Below are 23,475 nucleotides of genomic sequence, written 5' to 3'. Positions count from 1 at the left end.
TCAACCACATGGAAGCCAGCAGAAGATGCTTACCCTGTAGCCCTTGATCTTCCTTTTCCTTTTAAGAGACCAGTCCATTTCCAAATTCCCAGCAAAGAATATCTGATTGCCCAGATTGAGTAAGATCCAATCAACTGTGGCCCTGGGACAGGGTGGGAAGGTACAATAGGAATGCCTGGGCTTTTTGGGGGGTGGGGTGGGGGACAGCTGAGGGTCATTTGTGGTCTGAGTGGACACACAAAGGTATTTACCACCAAAGATAGGAATGTTCACTAGCCTGGAGAGACGTATGTGATGTTACTGTTTAGTTTAAAAAGTAGATTATAAAATCTCATGTATAATAGGATCCCATTTTAATAAAGTGGGACCATGAGTGTGTGTATACATTAAATAATTTGAAACTACATATACTAAAATGCTAGCAGTGGTTACTGTGTTTTTTCTTTATGCCTTTAGTTTGAATTTTATGCATGTGTGAATCTGCATTTAGTTTTTATACATTTAGCAAAAACTTCAGATTTAGTATACAGAGTGTAATATAATGAAGTACCTATTATAATACCCATTATACCCATTATATTAGAACATTGGCCAATCTTATTTCACCTATTACGACCCTTTTGTCTTACTGTATATTTTATAGTAAATACATTTTATTTATAACTAAGAAATAAAGCAAACTTTTCCTTTTGAAAAAAAGAAGGTAGGTACTGTTTGAGATAGATAACAATTGAGCTAACAATTTGAGAAAAAAATAGAATTAAATTTATACTTAATATTTGTGCCAAAATAAATTCCAGGTGCATTAGAGATTCAAATATTTTTTTTCAAAAAAGAAACAATGAGTAGTAGAAGAAAATATAAGCAAACTTATTTGTAATCTAAAGATTGGTAGGTTAAACATAACGCAGCAACAAGAACTATACATAAAAATCACCATATACCAAATTAAAAGGCAAGTGAAAAGCCAGAAAAAAAAATGTTGCATTTTGTTAGAAAATAATTCAAAAGCAAAAGACAAATATCTGAAAGGATAAATGGGTAATAGATATAAACAGGATGTCCCCAAAGAAGAAATAAAAATGGCCAATGAATGTATGGAAAAAAATGGACTTACTAGTAATTGAAGGCACACACATAAAATAATGACAGTACATGATTTTTCTCCTGAGAAATTGATACAGAACATACAAGGGAATAGCTACTCTCATAAACTATTGGAAATGTAGATTGGCAAAACCTTTCCTAAAGATTACCGACAATGCATATGAAAACCGAATTTAGAATACCTTTGGCCTAATAACTACACTTTTAGGAATTTATTGTGGCTATGAATGAAGATGTAGCTAAAAATGCATTTATCACAGTATTTTTTCTAACAGTTAAAAAAAAATAACCAACATGCCCCCAAATAGGGAATTGTTATAATAATTTTTAAGATTTTTGGCATATCTGTATAGTATTTTAAATAATATAGAATAATACTTAATGACATATAAAATATATTTGGCATATTAAGACAAATTAGAAACAACTGGATGAAAAAAAAAAGAAGAAACAACTGGATGTCCACTGAAAGTGTTAACTGTGTTTATTTGGGGGTATTGAGATTATGGCTGTTATTTTATTTATTTAATCTGATTTCTAACTTAGAAGCATGTATTTTGTAATAGGACAAACTATTTTATTTATTTACTATTTTAAAGATTTTATTTATTCATTCGTGAGAGACACAGGGAGAGAGGCAGAGACACAGGCAGAGGGAGAAGCGGGCTCGCTGCGGGGACCTGATGCAGGACTCGATCCCGGGACTCCAGGATCCCACCCTGAGCTGAAGGCAGACACTAAACCGCTGAGTACCCCAGGGATCCCTGAAGCAAACTATTTTAAAAATAGTGATTGTTTTTAAGCAGTGACTTGGAATATATATGCTTTAGCTCTTTCTAATGATGCTCTATCTATACAGCTTTACTGACTTGTTTTAAGATTTTCCATTTTTCAAGAAGAAACTAAGGGAAAAAACTAAGGAGGTGGTGGTGGGGAAGGGTGTGAATTAGATTTATGGCCTGAAGAAGTGGAAACTAAAAAGACAGCTGTTATTATTAGAAGACTTAGTGCCAAGAAATACTTTTGTTTTATTAGAATTTGAAGTTGAATGTATTAAAATAGAATAGGGACTATTTGGCAAGAAGCTCTGTGCCACTGCAGTTTTAACCATTACAATTATGGCTGAGGGAACTAAAAATACATGCTGCAATTGTCTCTCAATGCTTTTTTTTTTTTATCCTGGAAAAATTAGTTAAATAAGAAAATGAAGGTGTTGAAAATCAGTGAGAGATATTGATTATGGCGGATGTGTGTCCATTTCTATGTCTTACTAGTTTTAAAAACCTTTGTCTGTAGATATCAAAACAGGAATTAGCTACTCTGAGAAGCAGTTGGTTATGATAAATTATGACTGTTTAAGAGACCAAGAAATCTTTAGAAAAACTTTAATTAAAATTATCTCCAGGGACACCTGGGGGGCTCAGCGGTTGAGTGTCTGCCTCCGGCTCAGGCTGTGACCCCAGGGTCCCAGGATCTAGTCCCACATCGGGTCCCTGCAGGGAGCCTACTTCTCCCTCCGCCTGTGTCTCTGCCTCTCTCTGTGTGTCTCTCATGAATAAAAAAATAAAAAAAATTAAAAAATAAAATTATCTCCAGCATCCTCATCCCAATGCCCTGAAACAGTGTAATTCACATTTTTCTTTTTATACCCAAATTCCTTAGTGTGATGAAAGTTGTATTTAACTGACTTAATTGGATCAATTTATTTAATCTGATTCTGAGCCTGGATTATTTCCTTTTTGGTGACTTTTTGTTTTTGTTTGTTTGTTTAAGATTATATTTGGGAATTTAAATATCTTTTTGTTCAGCACAATGATATCGTAGAAAGCCTAGAATTGCATACAACATTTTGGTCATCCTGTGAGTGCCTGTTTGATGATGATATAAGGGCAATTACGTTTAAAGCAAAATTTCAAAAAAACACACCCTCCTTTGTGAAGATCTCAGATTTGGCAACACACCTGGAAGATAAGCGTTCAGGTAAGATCTTTATATTCCTCATTTTAATTTAAGCAAGGCAAGCTACCATTTGTGGGAAAAAATGTGTAATTAAATATGAAAGTTGGGCAGCCCGGGTGGCTCTGTGGTTTAGTGCTGCCTTCAGCCCAGGGCGTGACCCCGGAGTCCCGGGATCAAGTCCTGCATGGGGCTCCCTGCATGGAGCCTGCTTCTCCCTCTGCCTGTGTCTCTGCCTGTCTCTCCCTGTGTCTCTCATGAATAATTAAGTAAAATCTTGAAAGAAAGAAGAAAGAAAGAAAGAAAGAAAGAAAGAAAGAAAGAGAGAGGGAGGGAGGGAGGGAGGGAGGGAAATATAGATCACTGTAAAGAACTCAGCCAGATATTTGCATCTTCTTAGCTTTCTCCTTTGAGGTTAAGTTGTAATTATTAAGGATCACTTAAAAATATTTTTTGCATACATATACAAGCAGCTTATCACTTAATAAACCAGAAATAGAAAAATGACCCTAACCAGAGTCAGTTGATTGAGATAAGCATTTTATCAAGTTACTAAACTGTTACCTGTACATGGTTTTTAAAATTTAGCATTGATACAGAATGCATGCAATTTGCTTGCTGCCTTAGTAAAATGTAATAACAGACTTCCTGAACTCACATATTTATGTGTGTGTGCATGTATGTGTATAAAATTCATCCTCAGAAACATACTACAGCTATGCAGAAGATTGCCTTTGGTGATGGATTTTATATACATACATACACATTTTTCATGAACTTAATACCATTAAAGTAATTAATTTTGAGTGTAGTAGTAAAAGGAATATGTTTTAGGTTCAATACGCCATACACTTTGGAATGAAGAGAATAAAATGGTGAAAATGACCAGATAAGTTGATACAGTTTTAGCAGGAAATACTTTTCATTAAATTGTATTGGCTTCCTCAGTACAGAGATGATGCTAAAAGTGTGCTAACTCCTAGTAAAATGTGTAACAGATTGAACTGCATTTGAAACTATATTTAAGGTTGTTAAATGCCAACAATCAATAAGTGTCCATGATCATCAATTTTGGAAATTAACAATGTTTTCTGGTGGCTACTGTAGCAATTGTTTTTAGAGGGGGAGTGAGGGTAGAAAAATATGGGATGTGCCTGTAAATTTATAGTTATGTAAGTTTTTTAATGAAGAAAATCTTCGGTCAAAGTTTTTTCTCAGAATTTGTATGAGATTATCATTTTTGGTGCTTTTATGAAGGTTAAGTTATTAAGAATAACTCAGGAACTTTGGATCTTGGTACTAAATTTTAATATTATTCTGTCATTTACATGAATAATTTTCCAGCTTCTTATAGTTTTAGATTTTATTAAATGTTAGATGTGGTTTGAGTGAAGCAAGATTATTTTTACAGTTCTAAGAAAAAGAATCTGACCCAAAATGAAATGAGTTGAAACTCCTAAGAGATCACGTGTTAAGAGTCTCAAGTATATTTCTAGGACTTTTTGCTAGCGTGCTATGCCCCCTTTTGGTCCATCCCCAGAATGTAAAAGCTGTGTCCATTTGTGTCCATAAGCAGAGCAGAAGATAACTCAGAGTGGTTTTCAAATATGGTTCAGAGCATCAAATTTAAAATTATTTTTAACAGAATTTTTAGGGTATAATTTTCATACAGTGAACCACCCTCACTTGAAGTGTCCACATTCATACTGGTGAGTTGTGACACGAAACCCACGAAACCGTCACCAGGCTGCCCCTTTGTAATGTCACCCTTCCCCGGGTACGTGCTCCCCCCCATCCCTCCAGGCAGCCCATCTGCTTTCTGTCCTTGGAGATTAGTTTGAATTTTCTATGATTTTATATACATGGAATCATACATTATGTACACTGTGTTGCTTGGCATTTTTAATTAAGTAACTTTTGTGCACATAAGTTCATTCTTCTTTATTCTGTTGTACGAACGTACCATGATTTGTCTATCTGTCCATCTGCTGATGGGCATCTGGGTCGTTTCCAGCTCTTAGCTCTTGTAAGTAGAGCTTCTATAAACATTCATGTTCAAGATGTTATATGGGCATAGTCTTTCTTTATTCCTGAATAAATACCTAGTAGCTGAATAAGCTGAAGGTTATATAGTAGGTGCATGTTTAACTTTTTAAGAAACTGCCAAACTTTTCCAAAGTGGTTGTGGCATTTTGCATTTCCACCAAGCAGCGTGTGAGAGTTCTGTTTTTCCCACATTCGTGTCAACACTTGGTATGGGCCTTCTTTATAATTTCTGTAATGATAAGTCATTGTGGTTTTAATTTGCATTTCCCTATTGGTTAATGATGTTGAACATTTTTTCATGGACTCAGTTGCCATCCATATGTCTTCTTTGATGAAGTGTCAACTGAAATCTTTTGCCTACTTAAAAACAAAGGGTTGATTATTTTCTTACTATTGATTTTGAGAGTTCTTTATATTCTGGGTGAAAATTATTTGTTATGTATAGGCTTTGCAGATATGTTTTCCCAGTCTGTTACTAGTGCGTTCATTCTTTTAACCAGGCCTTTTGAAGACCTTAAGTTCTGAATTCTGATGAACTCCCAATTTATCCATTTGTTCTTGTATGACTGATGTTCTTGATTTCCTACTTAGAAAATCTTTGCCTTACTGAGTGTCACAAGCATTTATATCCTATATTATTTTAGAAGTTCTAGAGTTTTAGGGTTCACATTTGGGTCCAGGATCTGTTTTGAGTTTAATTTTTGTATATTTTGTGATGCATGGCTGGGAGCTCTATTCCTTTTTGCATACGAATACCCAGCTGTTTAAGCCCCATTTGTTGAAGAGATTGCCATTTTTCCAGTGAATTGTTTTTACCCCTTTGTTAAAATCAGTTGTCCACTTGTATGTGGTCTATTTTTGGGCTTTCTCTTCTATTTTACTGATCTATTTGTCTATCTTTACATCAGTACCACATTATTTTGATCACGATAGCTGTATAATATGCCTTAGAATCAGATATCGTTTGCCTTCCTTTTGTTCTTTTTCAAAGTAGTTTTGGCTATTCTGTGAATTTTACAGTTTGTCAATTTCTAGAAAAAATGCCTGCAGGGATTGTTTTGAAGCTATCCATCAACTTGAGGGAGAATTGACATCTTAATATTGAGTTTGCCGACCTATGAACAAAATATGTCTCTTATTTCTCTTAGCTGTGTTTTATAGTTTTCAGAAAACAGGGTTTTCATATCTTTTCTCAGACTTATTCCTGTTTTCTATTTTTCTGCTATTATAATAGGTGCTCTTTATTTAAAATTTTTTTTTATTTTTAAAGATTTTATTTATTTATTCATGAGAGAGGCCGAGACACTGGCAGAGGGAGAAGCAGGCTTCATGCAGGGAGCCCAATGTGGGACTCCATCCCGGGATCATGCTGTGAGCCAAAGGCAGACGCTCAACTGCTGAGCCGCACAGGCGTCCCAATAGGTGCTTTTTAAAATTTCAGTTTTAATTGTTTGTTGCTATTATGTAAAAATATCATTGTTTTTTTGTATATTGATCTCGTCTTTTGTAACCTTGCTAAACTCACTAAGCTCAATAGTAACTGTTTGGTAGATTTGAATTTTCTATATAGATGATCATGTTATCTGTGAATAAAGAGTTTTATTTCTTCCTTTCCAGTCTGGATGTCCTTTCTTTATTCTTCTCACCCCTTTACATGTGATAACTTCTCTAATATAATATTGAAAAAAAGTTGTAAGAGCAAACGTTTTTACCTTGTTTCTGGTATTAGGGAGAAAACATTTGTTCTTCATTATTAAGTATGACGTTGACTTAGAGTTTTCCTGGATGCTCTGTCTGAAGCTGATGAAATTGCCTTTTATTCCTAGTTTGCTGAAAAACTTTTAAAATCAAGAATGAATGTTAGAATTTATCAGACACTCTTTCTCCATCAATTAAAGTGATCTTACAGTTTTTCTTTTGCAATCTTTTAATATAATTGATTGATTTTAGAATGTTAAAACAACTGCATTTATGAGGTAAACCCTACTTGGTCATGATGTGTCCTTTTTATATATTGCTGGATTTAATTTGCTAACATTTGTTAAGAATTTTTATGTCTGTGTTCATGAACGATAGATTTTTTTTTTCTTCTTGTAATAGCTTTTTCTGCTTTTGGTATTAGAATAATGCTCATGGAATGAGTTGGGATGTAGATCCTCCTCTTCAGTTTTCTGGAAGAGTTTGTTTAGAATTAGAATGTTTTCTTCCTTACATGTTTGGTAGAAGTGAAGCCCTGTGGGCCTGAAGTTTTCTTTATTGGAAGGTTTTAACTCTACTCGGGCAGTGGAGGAGCTACATTTCATTTGCTGTCATGGAGAAGTCAGCTGTCTTATCTACTGCATACACAGAGCAGTTACCTTCTGGAATTAACGTAGAATTAGATTTCAAAATAAAAATCACCATCATGAACTCTAATAAAATAGGTGCTCACAGCTCTGAAGGTTTGGTTTGGGGTTGAGGCTGGGGTTGGGAATGTCCTTGCAAGCCCTCGAGGTGGGCTCCCCATTGGTAAGCCATGCAAAAGCTTTGTGCTGTTACAATCAGTCCCTGATAGGCTGTGTCAAAGGGGGCCGTTTAGCCACTTTTCATTTTCTTTATGTTCAGCTCTGAGGCCTGAAGTTGTAGTTTCTGCCATTGTTGATGTGCTTTTGAGACAGAAATGGAGAGAACATAGGGAAGTACAAGCAACTTTTTTCCTAATCTGCTTCACAATTAAAGGAGCGGGATAGGGAGCTCAACATGAGAGAATTTCCCAGGAGGGTCTGCTCTCTTCACAAAGCTTAACAGAAGCTGGATGGGGTGAGGCAGTGGCTGGCCCCTTGTCAAGAAATGAGGGTGCCTACTCAGCAACTGGCCCTATCATCAGCAGAATGTCAGGGCCCAGCAGGCTGGAAGCCCCTTGAAAGCAGAGTCCACATTAATCACGAACTTTTCATTCTTTTATAGAGATGTGTACATTTAGAAAATGTTTGGAGTGATGTTAACATCTTTCTAAAATTATGGAATTCTTTCATTAATTTCTTAGTGACACAACATGTCTGTGGAAAGGTGTGATGTACAGTGTGCTATAGTTTATTGGGTACGCTGACCACTACACACTCTTGTCATTCATGTAGGGATGGAGGGCATGCTTGGAGAAGGTGACGAAACAGTCTCTGGGCACCGAGAGACTAAAGCAAACAGAAGGACTTAGGAATAGGACAATCACCATTAGCAGGACTCTTGAAGAGATAATCCCAAAAAGAGAACAGGTAGCCAGAAGGATGAGCTCCTGACCCCTAGTGTCCTGCCAACTAAAAGGATGAAGAAGCAAATCCAAAGGCTTAACAAAGGCTTTCAACTGAATCTGGAGAGGAAGGGAGAAGATAAACTCAGATGAACTCACACCTCACTAGTATACAATAAGGCAAAGGTAAATTAGAAAATGGCAGATAGCAGATACCCAGTATTTGTTTAACAGGTGAATTTATGAGCCAGTGAGTAGTGAATGAACATGCTCGAGGTCCTGGTGAGTCACACATTTGGTAAATGAGGACTCTCCATGCTCACGTGCTCTATACCAACGCCCAGAGTATGGATGGTAATGGGCAGGAGACTGAAAGGAAAGATTAAAAAGAGGATAAGCTAGTGGTATATTATTTTTGGATAATGTACAGACTGGAAGAATAACTGACCTGCTGTTTGGCTTTCAGCAATGATCAGTTAAAAAAAGAAGAGAGGATGGGAAGAGACAGGATCACAGCTAGTTTTAAGTGTTTTGAAGGGATTTCTACTGAAAGAGGGATCGACCTTATTTTGCATGACTCTGCAGGACAGGGGGGGATGAAAACAGCCACCTGTGCAGCCAAACTAGCCAAATAAATCTTCACTCTTAGTTACAGGCAGCTCACCTCTCACTTTCTAGAGTAAACCCTGAAGCCGCAAGTGAGTGAGATTGTCCAGGGAAAGAATGAAGGAGGGAAGACCATGAATGAGTCCTTGGGCACATCCTCTAAGTGGCCTCATTCAACCGTATCATTAACCATGTCCATAAATGAAAGTTATAATTTACAAATACTTCTTTCTGTCTCTTGTAGGAGTGATTCTAATCAAAGCCCAGATTTTAGAGCTAGTGATTCCTATCACAGCAGGTCAGAAGATAGCTCTAAATGCCCGCAGCTCCCTGAGGAACATCCTCTCTTCCCTTCCGGACATGGTATATACTGGCTGTGCAAAATGTGGGTTGGAACTGGAAACAGACAAGAACAAGATCTACAAACAGTGTTACAGCTGCTTGCCGTTTACTATGAAGAAGCTATACTACAGGTGAGGCAGCCGGGCAAGCCAGTGGGATGGACAGTATTTTATTATATGACTGGACATGACCAAAAAATTGCATATATCAATTCTTACTTTCTAATCAGGACTAACTAGACCTAGTCCAAGAGAATAACTTTTTTCCCCTGAGTGATTAATGGCTATTTCCGAAAGCAAAAATTATCTAGTAATTGTAACAGGGATCTTTAAAAGCAGTAATTAGAAGAGTTGATTGTCTTTTAGCAGCTCTATTGAAGAAAATTTTTACTTGGTTTATATATTTTTTAAAGATTTTATTTATTTATTCATGAGAGACACAGAGAGAGGCAGAGACACAGGCAGAGGGAGAAGCAGGCCCCATGCAGGGAGCACGATCCCGGGACCCCGGGGTCATGCCCTGAGCTGAAGGCGGGCCCTCCACTGCTGAGCCACCCGGGCTGCCCCTACTTGGTTTATATTTTTAACCAAGATCTAAATGGCTCATAAGAAGCTGAATCCCATACTTTACCATGTAATTGGAATGTAAAGGTTAAAAGTGTTCTCTGATCTAATGTCTTAGTGTGGAAGCTAATAAAATGTTTATTAACTTTTCTGTGCCTCAGGTTTTCCAACTTCACTTTAGAGATTGAGGATTACAAGTGTTCTTTAGTAAAATGGCAGACCAGCTAGGTGAAAAATACATTTTTCGAATAATCCAAATCTTGGATAAACTTTTTCTTTTTACCTTGTAAAAAATATGCCTTTATATGCCTTTGGATGCCTTTATAAAATAGCCATCAGTGTTTTCTTTTTTTTTTACTTTTTTAAAGATTTTATTTATTTATTCATGAGAGACACAGAGAGAGAGAGGCAGAGGCACAGGTGGAGGGAGAAGCAGGCTCCCTGCAAGGAGCCCGACGCAGGACTCGATCCCAGGACCCCGGGGTCACGACCTGAGCCGAAGGCAGATGCTCAACCACTGAGCCACCCAGGTGTCCTTAGCCATCAGTATTTTGTGCTTTTTTTTTTTTTTAAAGATTTTATTTATTTATTCATGAGAAAGAGAGAGAGAGAGGCAGAGACACAGGCAGAGGGAGAAGCAGGCCCCATGCAGGGAGCTCGACGTGGGACTCGATCCCAAGACCCCAGGATCACACCTTGGGCCGAAGGCAGGTGCTAAACCGCTGAGCCACCCAGGGATCCTCTTTGTGCTCTTCTCTATTTCTAAATACTACAGTGCCTAAAAACTAAATGCAAATGTATTCAGCATGTTATCATGGTATACATTAAGCACGTTTCCAGAAGCTGAATCCATAAGCCTTATTTTCCTTTCCGTACGTGTGTTATAAATAAGCAAATGAATTTTGCTCTTACTCTGAACGTTGCTTTTATGGAAAAGAAAATTAAGATGCATATGCTATATAAGAAGTGTAATGAATTAAAATTGATTTCTGATCAATAGTCAAGGCTCCTTATAGAGTGTATATGTTATTTTATGTAATTCTTAATGTTCTAATGAATGTAATTGTTTATTGGACAAAAATGTTACCCAGTAAATATCCCTCATGGAGAAGACAGACTTTGAATCTTCAGTCGAAAGAATAACTGTTCCCGAGAAGGAACAGGACTTCACAGACCAGTATCCCCTGATTAGGGTGTGACCTAGGATGAGGTATGCAGGGTGGAGTCCTCAGCTGTAGTGCCGTGGTGGTGCTCCTGGTCCAGAAGCCCATGGGCCTAGCCCGGGCTGCTGGGTCTTGCTCGAACCCTGCGAGCAGTAGTCTCTAGTCTTCAGTCCATCTCTGTGCAGCTGCCGGGCGACCACTACCTGACCTACACACCTTCCAGCACTTTCCAGCACACTCTCCCCTGCAGCCTCATCTCTGGCTGCGCTTTCCCTTGCTCGCGTGTTCCAGCCCCCGGCCCTTCTTCCAATTCCTCAGACACGCCGAGGTTCTTCTCCTTGCTCTTCCCTGCGTGTCCCTGCCTCCACCTGATTCCACAGGGTTCCTCCATGTCTTAGTGGCACCTCATCGAGGAGCCTTCCGAATCCCACCCGTATTTTCCATTAGGGCACCATGCGTGTACTCCTGCAGCTTGTGCTTGTCCCGTGTGCTGTCTTCTCTCAAAAACATCTTTCCTGGGACAGGATTCACGCAGCATCGAATGAACCCATCTAAATGGGATGATCGGTGGCTTGAGTATATTCACAGGGCTGTGCCTTGGTCACCACAGCCCCTTTTAAGAGACATTTTCATTGCCCGGGAGCCCCGTTCCCATCACTTCTCCCCTCCCCGCAGCCCAGCATCTGGACAGTTCCCACATTTGGCTGCTATTCTATGAATAACCGCTGTGAACATCTGGGTACAGATGTTCAGTGGGCGTATGTTTTAGAACTGCCGTGTCGTCTGGTAAGTCTATGTTTAATTTTTTGAGGAACTGCCAAACTGGTTTCCAAAACTGTTGCACAATTTTGCATTCTTACCAGGAATGTGTGAAGTTTCTGCACATCCTTGCCAACGTATTTTATTATCTGTTTTCCTTTCTGTTGCTTGTGCTTTTAAAAGGTACCATATCTAAGAAAGGTATCATCCCTAAGCCGAGATCATGGAGATTTACTCCTACATTTTCCTATAAAGATTTTATAATTTTAACTCTTTACAGATAGGGCAATGACGTATTTTTGAGTTAATGTGAGGAAAGGGTCCAACTTCATTCTTTAACATGCGAATATCCAGTTGTCCCAGCAGAGTTTGTTGAAAAGACGAGTGTATCCCTGTGAAGTCACCTTGGCACCACTGTTAAACCAAATTTGTGTGCTCCTTGAGTGAAGGACCCAGATCCGTCTTGTTTGCCAGTTGTATTCCCAGTGCTTGGCACATAGTACATATTGAGCGTGTGTTTGCTGAGGTGAAGAATGGAGGCGGACAGAGCACGGGGAAAGAGTAGAGTCAAAAAAGAGGAAAGATCTAGAATCATCATGTAGGCAAAAGGAGAAGTAGATTTTTGAGGGAAAACCAGTAGTGTTGTTTGAGCTGTTACAATAAGTTCCTCTATGGTCACCAGTCTGTTTCCAAACTCTGTTCTTGGGGCCCCTGTGTGGTTCAGTCAGCTGAAGGTCTGACTTGATTCCCACTCAGGTCGTGATCTCAGGGTCATGGGATCAAGCCATGTGTTGGGTTCCCTGCTCAGCGAGGAGTCTGTCTGTCCCTTTCCCTCTGCTCCTCCCTCTGCTTAGACTCCCTCTCTCTCTCAAATTAAAAAAAAAAAGTGTTCTTAATTTTATTTTAACAATTTTTAAAAGAGGTAATATAACCACGGTAAAAATAGAAACTGTAAAGGAAGATATAAAGCAAAAGGTAGGGACACCTGGGTGGCTCAGCGGTTGAGCACCTGCCTTTGGCCCAGTGTGTGAGCTCAGGTCCCAGGATCGAGTCCCGTGTCGGGCTCCCTGCATGGAACCTGCTTCTCCCTCTGCCCATGTCTCTGCCTCTCTCTGTGTGTCTCTCATGAATAAATAAATAAATAAAATCTTTTTTAAAAAAAAATAAGCAAAAAGTTCCTCCCCATGTACCCCATCCACCATCCATGCTGCTTCCATGGTCGTAGGAGGTTCTTGTATGTTCTTCTAATAATTTATTATGCTCATACCAACACATGTATATCCTTTCCTTTAAAAATACATAAATAGAATAATATTGTCCATTTTGTTTTATTCATATTGTTCCTTAGAGTGCATAATGACATCCCTTCCCTAATAGCACTTATAAACCTTCATCATTCCTTTTAACAGCCACTTAGTATTCCACTGTAGGACATATTGAATATTATTTATCAATAGGGAACTATTTATCAATAGTTGTATTGATAAATACAATACTTGTAAAGCAGCCTGGTTTTAATAGGAAAGAATCCAGTGGGGAAAAATAACTTGAAGTTGTGATTGTGAAATATTGCGATTATTATCTTTATTTTTATTTGTAAAATTAATTCACACAACAGTGTAAAAATAGGCTTTCTTATATTAGTATTTGAAATTTTAAAATGAACATAGAATAAGCCTAATTTATTAATTTATCGTTTGAAACTCTTAAAAAGAAGAGCCCTTCTTTTTTTCCCTAAGATGTTTCAGAACATCCTAGAGTTGTTTTAGGAATTAAAATGAACCCTGCATAAAAGCCCAGTGCTTGGGCAGCCTGGGGGCTCAGCAGTTTAGCACCGCTGTCAGGGCGTGACCCTGGGGTCCCAGGATCGAGTTCTGCGTTGGGCTCCCCACAGGGAGCCTGCTTCTCCCTCTGCCTGGGTCTCTGTGTCTCTCATGAATAAATAAATACAATCTTTAAAACAACAACAACAACCCAGTGCTCTCTGGAATTTCACTGTATTCAAGCATTTCCTTAGTTGGAAGGCGTTCCTGAGGCCGCGTGTCCCTGCCCTGTAGGCCAGCTGTAATGACTGTGGCTGATGGAGGGTGTAACGTGGGCATCCGGGTGGGATCTCAGCTGATGGAGAAGATGCTTCTCAACATTCCTCCCGACTGGCTCCGCAGAGTTATAGGTGAGATACCCACGGCCGCGGGGCGGGTGGCGGTGCTGGAACCACTCATGCACGGGGGTGGATGGCGCCCGTGGATTAGAATGGACCTCAGGGGCTTTTCTGTCCGCGTAAAGACAGAGGTATGAGGGGGACGAGGAGCATGTGAGCTGCAGGGGAAGACTTGGTCCCCACGGCCAGGGCAGCCCTGCGTGTGGTGGGCCCAGTCGCCTGCTTGCCGCCGGGGTCACAGGGCCCGTGGGCCTGCCCCGGCCGCGCTAGCGTGTCCCGGCTTCAGGTTTGGCCGAAGTCGCGGGCTCGGGACTAGGGCCCAGTGTGGCGCGGCCTGTGCGTGGGCTGCCCGCCCTCTGAGCCCCCATGCCCGCTCCCCTCACCCAGGCCCCCCGAGGCCCACGAGTGCCAGCTCCCACCACTGGTTTTCATTTATTTGAAGGGAGAGCGAGCGGGAGCAGGAGCGGCGAGCGGGGCAGAAGTGGGCTCCCCGGGGGCAGGGACCCCAACCCAGGCCCCGGAGATCATGACCCAAGCCCGACCATCCGAGCCCCGGGGCCCAGTCCCCGCCGAGGAGCCCTGGCGCACCAGGCCCGCTGGGCCGACCACACAGGCACTGTCGGGCCTCAGAGCAGCCTCAGCACCGGGGTCGGAGCGGGCGATGGTGGGGCAGGGCCAGGCGCCCAGGGGGCCTCGGAGCCTTGGCCGTGCGCTTCCATGTCCCTGTGTCCCACAGCGCCTTGGGCCGAGGTCACCTACGGCGCGGTGGCCGCAGACCTGTTGCACTCACTGCTGGCGGCCGGTGCGGCGCCGTGGCTCCTGCAGGTGCACAGCCTGTTCGTGCTGGACGACAACAGCTGCCCGCTGCAGCAGGAGTGCTCCCTGCTGGATTTCCACCCCGACGCCCGCGCTGAGGACGCGGCAGGTCCTTCGAGGACCGCCCTGGAGTCGTGTGCCTTGTGGAATAAATGAAGGACGGGGCTTTCCCTTGGGTTTTAAATATATATGTATATTTTGTATGGAGAAATGTGATATATCTATACATTAAAACTTTTTTTCTAAGAACATTCATTGAGGTTTTTGGCTTCTTTTTTTGGTGTTTCCCTCTCCTGCTTCTAGAGGAAGGATGTAAGTGATAAAGACTCTGCGTAGCCGTTCCCTGGGGAGGAAGGGTTCCTGTGCTGGTCCCTGCTCTGTGCCAGCGGGCACCGCACCAGCCTCAGGGCACAGGCCAGAGGACGGGGCAGCTGCTGCTCTGCTGCGCTCACCCTCCATCCTGCTCTAATTAGCTGGGGATGCGCAACAGTTTCCCCAATTGTGACCCAGATGGCAATGGGTTGGTTTGTGTAAGCCTGCATTTTGACACAAGCATTTCTTTCCCTAAAGAAGCATGGGAAATGAGGGAAACAACATCCTGCTTCAACTCATTTTGCAAAAGGAGGAAGAGAGTCGTGGTGTTAGTTCATTTTCAGAAGCTGAGCACCTTCTGAGTTTACGTATTACTAACGAGCATTCAGTGATTTGTTCTCTCACCGAGACTGTAGAAGCAGCTCATCTAAACTGGCAGTCGCGGCTGAGGATGGTGCAGTGGCCCTCGCCCAGATGCGTGCAGTATGCTGCGGGCTCATTGATTGAAAACATTGCTTGAAAATAACTAAATTCATGAAGAAACGAACAAGTTTGTTTTATCATAATGTGCTTTAAAAAATTCTTGTGGTTCATTGCAATTGTTTTCTCTCATTCAGGGTTGCTTTGTCTTTCTTTCTTTCTTTCTTTCTTTCTTTCTTTCTTTCTTTCTTTTTTTCTTTTCTCTTCTTCTTCTTCTTCTCCTTCTTTCTTCTTCTTCTTCTTCTTCTTCTTCTTCTTCTTCTTCTTCTTCTTCTTCTTCTTTCTTCCTCTTTTTTGTAACTTGGCTTTTCTAAAAATGAACCTCAGGGGTTTTGTATTCTCCTCAAAGTAACATGCAAAAATGTGTGCAAGAGAGTGCGTACACACAGACAGATGTCTTCCTGTAGAGGAGGTGAGTAGTTCTCAGCAAATCCTCCCGGGTCCTTGACCAACAGAGGGGGCAGAGAGGGGGCAGAGGGACAAGCGCTCTGCTTGGTGTGTGAATTCTTGGGGGAGGGGATGAATCAGATGATTGCAGTTTTTTTTTTTTTTAAGATTTTATTTATTTATTCATGAAAGACACAGAGAGAGAGGCAGAGACACAGGCAGAGGGAGAAGCAGGCCCCATGCAGGGAGCCCGATGCGGGACTTGATCCCGGGTCTCCAGGATCACGCCCTGGGCTGAAGATGGTGCTAAACCGCTGAGCCACCAGGGCTGCCCTGATTGCGGGGTTTTATCTAGCCCCCAGGATGAGAGTAGAAGAGTTGTCCCCGTGCTGTCCCTACAGACACTGACATTCAAACAAGAGTTGGCTCTCCCAGGAAATCCCCATGATGGGTGGGGAGCCTCCAGCCCAGAGCCGCCGTCTTCCAAGCCAGGCTCTCTCTGGGCTAAAGGACGGTGGAGGCAAGTCTGGAATTCTGATGTGGAGGCTACGCAGTGAGTGTCGGCCCACGGGGAGTGCTGTTCCCTTAAACTCGCCCTTCCCCGTGGTCCCCGAGGTGCGGCCTGACCTCTCAACCCCAGAACAGCCCTGGAGGAGATGCCTCGGCACCGTCTTGGCTTGGGGAGACATCTCCAAGGCACTTGGGGAGCCTAGAACAGCAGGTCACACCAACGGCCCCTCACAGCTCTTGGTACCTCGTTCACGGGTTAAACCATCTTTCCAGGAACCCTAATTTGAGCTGAAAATAACTTCCTTCTGTCCCAAGGCAATTATCATGTATTTAATTAAACAGGCATATTCCTTACCCGAGGAGACGCGCAGGTAAGTACATCTAACCTACTCCATGGATTTTTATGAAACTCAGCTAGCCCAAGAATGTCAGCCGCCCCGGCAGCCCTGTGTCTGGCGGTGCTATGGTAGGCGTTTTAGGGAAATCTCATTTTTCTTTTTCTTTTTTTTTTTTTTTAAGATTTTATTTATTCATAGAGACACAGAAAGAGAGAGGGAGAAGCAGGCTCCATGCAGGGAGCCTGACGTGGGACTCGATCCTGGGACCCCGGGGTCATGCCCTGAGCCAAAGAAAGGTGCTAAACTGCTGAGCCACCCAGGGGTCCCCCGAAATCTCATTTTTCACCTCCTGACAGGTCAGCTGAGAGGGAAGCTCTCCCACCTTAGAGAACCATGGGTGCTTGACATTAACACGTGCAGTTTCTCCTCGGCTGTTAGAGGCACTCGGCTTTCCCTACTGAGAGCTGTGCTGACTTTCCTCTTATATCTTGGGGGCTTTTTTGGGGAAGGAGGGTTCTGATTTTCAAGAAGGGCGACAAAATTGCACACGTGATCCACCCTGCGGACTTCTGCTGAACTCACACTAGCTTGAGCCAAAAAGGGGGAAATGGTGGCTCGTGTAACAGGTAGCAGTAGCTTAAAGCACAGTTCCATCCATTGGCTTAAAGTTTGGTTACCCCACCCCATTAATTCTTTCTTTCCCTTCCCTTCAGTTTCTCCCTATGACCTGTTGGCTCCCCTTCTCCCATCATGTTTCTTTTTCCCTTTACTGGCCTTTCCCTCCTGTGAGCTTCCCCTCCTCTCTCTCTGCCCTATCTTTCCTGCCCGTCCACATGGAGGAAAAATGGCAATAGGAAACCCCAAACCTCTTTATAGAAAAAGAGACTCTTTTTTTTGTGAGTGTCCAGATAGCAAATTTCATGGAAGGACTCAGACTGAGTCTGTTAGGTTACCCATGCTCCCCCAGGGCCAGGGGTGCGTGTGGCACTGGGGTTGAAAGGGCTAGAACCACACAGGATGAAAGCCTTTCCATAAGGGAAGGGGAATTCAGGGCAGACACAAACCTGTTGTTACAACAGAAGATGCAAGAAGGCTTCACAGAGGAACTCATTAACCTGCATTTTTATTTTTGCGTGAGTGGGGGTGGGGTGGGCAAAGGGAGAGGGAGAGAGAGAATCTGAAGCTGGCTGGTGCCCATATTGGGCCCAGTGTGGAGCCCAATATGGGGCTCAATCTCATGACCCCGACCCCAAGATTGTGACCTGAGCCGATATCAGGAGTCGGACACTTAACCGCTGAGCCACCCAGCTGCCCTGAACCTGCTTTTCAAAATATGAGATGTTTGCCACGAAAACTGTGACGTGCATGAAGTAGTGTAGTGTACTTGGGAAGATGCAACATCTCAAATGGGGCTGAGGAAGTGAAACCCCCCGAGAACGCATGGGGGGGACCTAAGTCACTAAGGACAGGACATCTCTGAAGAAACCCTGACCTGCAAAGCAAGGGAGTCTCTATAAGTTCAGTTTGGCGTTGAGAGTACTGGCGTGGCGCACGGTGCAGCGTCACATACCTCGGTGGATGCTGGTGACACGCTGGGATCCCGTACGGATGCTTCAGCCTTAGAGCAGAGGACACGGGGGCTGAGAAACCAGAGCCGAGTCCCGCATCCCCAGACTGGGGTCACCAGTGGCATCCAGACTTCGAAATACGGTTTGTTACGACTGAAGATGCATCTGGAAGTTGGGTCGACAGCACTACCTGACACTTGACTTTGTGAAATGCACACTCAGTGGAGCTGGGAGCAGGTGAGAGGAGGGCTTTTACCTCACCTGCTGTTGTGCCGAGGAGTAGAGTCTACAGAGTTCCCACAGGGTAACTGTATCGGTGATCACAAATCATCATCATCCCAGAATCTTCCTAAACTACTGTGGACCAAGGCCCTAAGTCATTCACAACTAGTCTTGCGTTGGTTTAGGGTCAGCACAGCCTGAGTAAGCGAGCACATGCTGTCATGTGGTTTTCTTAGAAGAAAACCTCTCTAATTTCTCAAGAGTATAGAATGAAACAGAAAACGTACCGTTCCTGTGTCTCCCGTTTTAAATGACGAACGTGCCTCCTGGAGGGTCTCTAGATGGTTCACACATCAGGACAGTGAGACTCAAGTGTTCATCTTTCCTGAGAGTTTACCTCTGGCCTCCCTTTTAAGGTCAATAGGGTGAGAAATAGGTGAGAGGGGAAGAAGTTTGCCGATTAATTGTTATTCTGTCTTTGGGGTTCTTGAGCCTGGTGTGTCATCAGGAGGTTGATGCGGCCCCTTAAGGAATACATGTGCTGAGGGTGAGCTCCCTGCCTCGGGGGTGGGGGGTGGGGGGGGGAGGGACCCACAGCGTCTCTCCCACTCCAGCTCCCTGGAGCCCGCAGGAGGAGGATGGGACCTGGGGGTGAGGCCGTTTCTCCCGGTGCCTTCCCTGCCCCTGAGGCCCAGCTCCTGCCCTGATGGGGGCGGGGGGTGGGGGGAGGACAGGGGACAAGGTTTCATGACCCCCACTCCCCCCGGCCTGTGAGCGCAGAGCTTCCCCTTGTCCTGCAGCAAGCGCCTGGCTGCTTTCACTGGGTCAGGCTCCCGCCTCACCTCTTCCACCCTCCGCTCCCTCCAGGTGTCAGCCGACCAGCAAACCCAGAGAAGCGCGAGGTAGCGAGGTAGCAGGCTGGCAGACTGTGTGGCCAGGTGTCGCACTGGCGGGGGGACTGTCCTCGTGCACCTGTTCAAGTCCTGTAGCATCGTGATCGTTCGAGTGGAAGGATCTCACCACAACGGTATCCTGGTTGCCCCGGGGGTGGGGTGAGGGGATGGGGGGTGGGGCGGCTTGGTCTTATTTTCTCCTTTATGGTGGTTTTTATCTGATGGAATCACTAGGAAAATTTCCCTAATTTCTAACGAATACAACTTTCCTGTATCAAGATTACTTACCACACTTAGGAAAGGACGACATGGTTTCGATACAGAAACTAACGGCACCAGCAGGTATAGACACTCCATGGAGTGGGGGGCCAAGCACACATGCACGGTCTCTGGGTTGTGTCTGCACCTGGTTTGATTCCCGGCAAGAACTCCTCACTCAGTCAGTAGGACACCTGACTCACGCTGGGCCAATCGGATTGTTTTTCCTGCAGTTAAGGTTTATATGGAGTAGAATGCACAGATCTTCATGTACAGTTTGCTGAATTTTGACAAATACATTCCTGTAGCCAATACTCTGATCAAAATTCTGTTTCTATCTCTCTAAAAATTTCCCTCATTTCTACTTCTAGTCAATCCCGCTCATGCTCGGCAACAACGTTTCTGATTTCCATCACCATAGATGAGTTTTATCTGCTCTGGAATGTCGTAACAATAAAATCAGACGGTTTATATTACTTTGTGGCTGGCTTTTTTTCACACAATGTTTTTGAGGTTCACGGACTCAGTAGATTGTTCTTTTTATTGGTGAGTGATATGCCAACATGGGAATTTATTACATTATGTTTTGTGACTGGAGGTCATTTGGGTTGTTTCCAGTTTGGGGCTGTCAGGAACAGTTGCTATAAACATCTTTTTGCAAGTTTTTTTTTTTTTAACTTTATTTATTTATTTTTTAAGATTTATTTTTATTTATTCATGATAGACATAGAGAGAGAGAGGCAGAGACACAGGCAGAGGTAGAAGCAGGCTCCATGCAGGGAGCCCGATGTGGGACTCAATCATGGGACTCCAGGATCACGCCCTGGGCCAAAGGCAGACGCGAAACCACTGAGCCACCCAGGGATCCCCCATCTTTTTGCAAGTCTTGTTGTGGACATACATTTTCATTTTGGGGTCTGGGGGCGCAAGTACCCATGACTGAGATTGCTGATTTATAGGGTAGATATCTATTTAACTTCCAAAGAAACTGCCAAATAGCGCTCCAAGGTTGTACGGCTTTACACACAAGCCAGGTATGAGGGCCCCAGTTGTTCCCCAGGTGCCGATCGTTTTCATTTAGCCATTCTACTAGATGTGAGGCAAGAGCTCATGGTCTTTTTTTAAAATTTATTTAAAGTTAATTTTTAAAAATATTTTATTTATTTGACAGAGAGCACAAGTAGGGGGAGCGGGAGAGGGAGAAGCAGGCTGCCCACTGTGCAGGGAGCCCAATGGGTGGATCCCAGGACCCGGGGATCATGACCTGAGCCACCCAGGCACCCCTAGTTCACGGTTTTGGTTTGCATTTCTCTGTGAAGACTGATGGTGTTGAGCAACTTTTCATGTGCTTTATTTGTTGCCTATGCACCTTGACTTGTGGACGGCCTGCTCAGGTCATTTGTTCATTTATTTCACTGGGTTGTTTCTTTTTCTTTCTTTTTTATTTACTGATCATATGCATGTTCTAGTTGAAAGCCAGAAGTGTGTATTATTAATATTTTTCAAATGCCTGTTCAGCATTAGATATGATGGCCACGTGATTTCAGAAGAAAAAAGAATGTGTGGTTGTAACAAGGAGTCTTTTTTTTTTTTTTTTTTTGTAACAAGGAGTCTTAAATGAATCAACATGTCACTATTTTGAATGGCTGGAATGTATACAAAGAAAAATAATCTTAGGAAACCCAACCAAAAAACATATTGCTAATATATTAATTGCATAGAACATAAACACAACATAAACTTAAAAATCCTAAAGGTGGTAATATATTACCACCCCACAACACTGTGTAGTTCAGATAATAGACAAAACCAAAAACGTGAAAGGCTTTATGTATTCAAAGGAAATGATTTTAAAACTACGAGGGAGGGATCCCTGGGTGGCGCAGCGGTTTAGCGCCTGCCTTTGGCCCAGGGCACGATCCTGGAGACCCGGGATCGAATCCCACGTCGGGCTCCCGGTGCATGGAGCCTGCTTCTCCCTCTGCCTGTGTCTCTGCCTCTCTCTCTCTCTCTCTCTGTGACTATCATAAGTAAATAAAAATTAAAAAAAAAAAAAGGAAATGCAACTTATAAAAATACAGCATTCCTTAAAAAAAAAAAAAAACTACGAGAGAAACAAAAAGAGAAAAGAATCAATGAAACATGGTCCTGCGCTCTTGCTGCTTGAAAAGATCTAGGATGCGGAGTTGATTCAATATTAACCAAAGCCCCTGACGGTATAAAGAAGTTGATAGACCCATTTACACATTAAGTGAGAAGGACAAAAAGGAAAGTGAATATCCTAAAAACCATTGAGTCCTACATTCTACGTGGTGGATTGATTGACTTGTGAATATCTCCATAAAGCTGGTAAAAAAAAAAAAAGAATAGGCAGAAAAAATTGTTTTTAAGCTAAAACAGACAAAAAATAAAGTAAGCAAAACAATGAAAAAAACACCCGTGTTTATAGTACATTAAGTGAAAGATCACTTCAGGAAATAGTGTATAACACACTTCGTTTTTGTCAAGACGTACATTACATCAATGGAGAGAGATGGAGAGGTTTAACGATGTTGATCCTAAGGAGCCAACAGCTACAGGAGACCTTTTAGTAATGATGCAATATTTCCGGGAACAGAAATCGGACAGGGATGTCCAGTGGCAACACCTACATCCAATGCTTCCCTGATGTTCCCAGCCCAATCGATAAAGCAAAAAATCGAAGTTAAAATAGAAGGATTGGAGCCAAGATATAGCACTATGATTGTGGTGTATTAAAAACACAAATCTAGAGATAAATGAGTGTGGCATGATTGCTGGGCGCAAGGTCAATTGAGGAAGACCCACTTTGCAGATACCAGCAAGAAATACAAGATGAACGATGTAAAAAAAAAGAAAAACAAATCCTGTTTATGATGGTATAAGAAAACCAAGGGGCCAGGAAAAAAGGTCATGAAGATCTACGAAGCCTGCACATGCCACTATCACACTGGGTAGGGAAGTGAGAGAGGGGCTCGGTCGGTACAGGCGTGCGCCGTGTCCGGGAACTGGCAGACGCGGCATTCCAGACGAGTCTCCGTGACTGGATACAGACTCCAGGCAATTTCAACCAAAATCACAAAAGAGATGGGAGGGACTTAGCAAGCCGATTCTAAAATTTACATGCACATGCCACGCACCCAAGTGGCCACGACTCGTGAAGAGCCAGACAGACTGCGGACTCCCTCAAGCAGGGGTTGGCCTTACAGATGATCAAGAGCTGACGGTATTAGGATAGAGAGCCGCAAATTCATTAACGTAGCGGAAGGAGCCCAGGGACAGACGCAGCCATACAGATACTGGATTCATGTCCAGGTGCTGCAGCAGGCTAAGGGGGAAAAGGATCTGCTTTTCAGTAAATGGTGCTTGGATAGTTCAATACCCTATAGGGAAAAAAAAGAAAGAACCTTGAGCCCAATGTTATAACTCCAGAAACGTCTATCTGAAGTAGATTCTCTATCTCAATGTGAAGATAGTGTAGAAGAGTATCTCCGTGATCCCAAGGTACGGGGCGCGTGGGAAGGTGGGGGAGGAGGAAGGGAGAAGTCCCTCCGACACCAGGAAACAAAACGGATGGCTCCATGCAGTGTGCACAGGTTTATCCAGGGAAAGTCACTGACACAGGCGTTGGGCGGGTGGCAATCCAGAGCTGCACAGTTCTTCTCCCCAGAGTCAGACCTAGGTCCACAAATTTTATAGGGTGAAGGGATGTGTGGAGAGCACCTTGCTGAGGTCAAAGGGCCT

The 23,475-nt window shown here is 43.0% G+C and overlaps 1 protein-coding gene across 4 annotated transcripts in view; it reads left to right on the top strand.

The window, feature by feature from the left end:
* The window catches only part of SHLD2 (shieldin complex subunit 2), a 77,665-nt gene extending 62,652 nt beyond the window's left edge, over nucleotides 1-15,013 (top strand). The window contains exons 9-12 of one of the 4 annotated variants that reach the window (XM_041748603.1): nucleotides 2,881-3,087; nucleotides 9,186-9,414; nucleotides 13,826-13,941; nucleotides 14,666-15,013. In XM_041748603.1, coding sequence (XP_041604537.1) covers nucleotides 2,881-3,087; nucleotides 9,186-9,414; nucleotides 13,826-13,941; nucleotides 14,666-14,901 — 788 coding nt within the window. In that variant the 3' untranslated portion in view covers nucleotides 14,902-15,013. Of the gene's footprint in view, nucleotides 1-2,880; nucleotides 3,088-9,185; nucleotides 9,415-13,774; nucleotides 13,942-14,665 lie in introns of those variants that run through there. The other 3 variants (XM_041748604.1, XM_041748605.1, XM_041748606.1) reach the window with 3 other exon arrangements.
* The last annotated feature ends 8,462 nt before the right edge of the window (nucleotides 15,014-23,475 follow it).

Source organism: Vulpes lagopus, chromosome 3 (assembly GCF_018345385.1).
Source record: "Vulpes lagopus strain Blue_001 chromosome 3, ASM1834538v1, whole genome shotgun sequence".
Taxonomy (NCBI): Eukaryota; Metazoa; Chordata; class Mammalia; order Carnivora; family Canidae; genus Vulpes; species Vulpes lagopus.
This window is presented reverse-complemented; position numbering and strand designations above follow the sequence as displayed.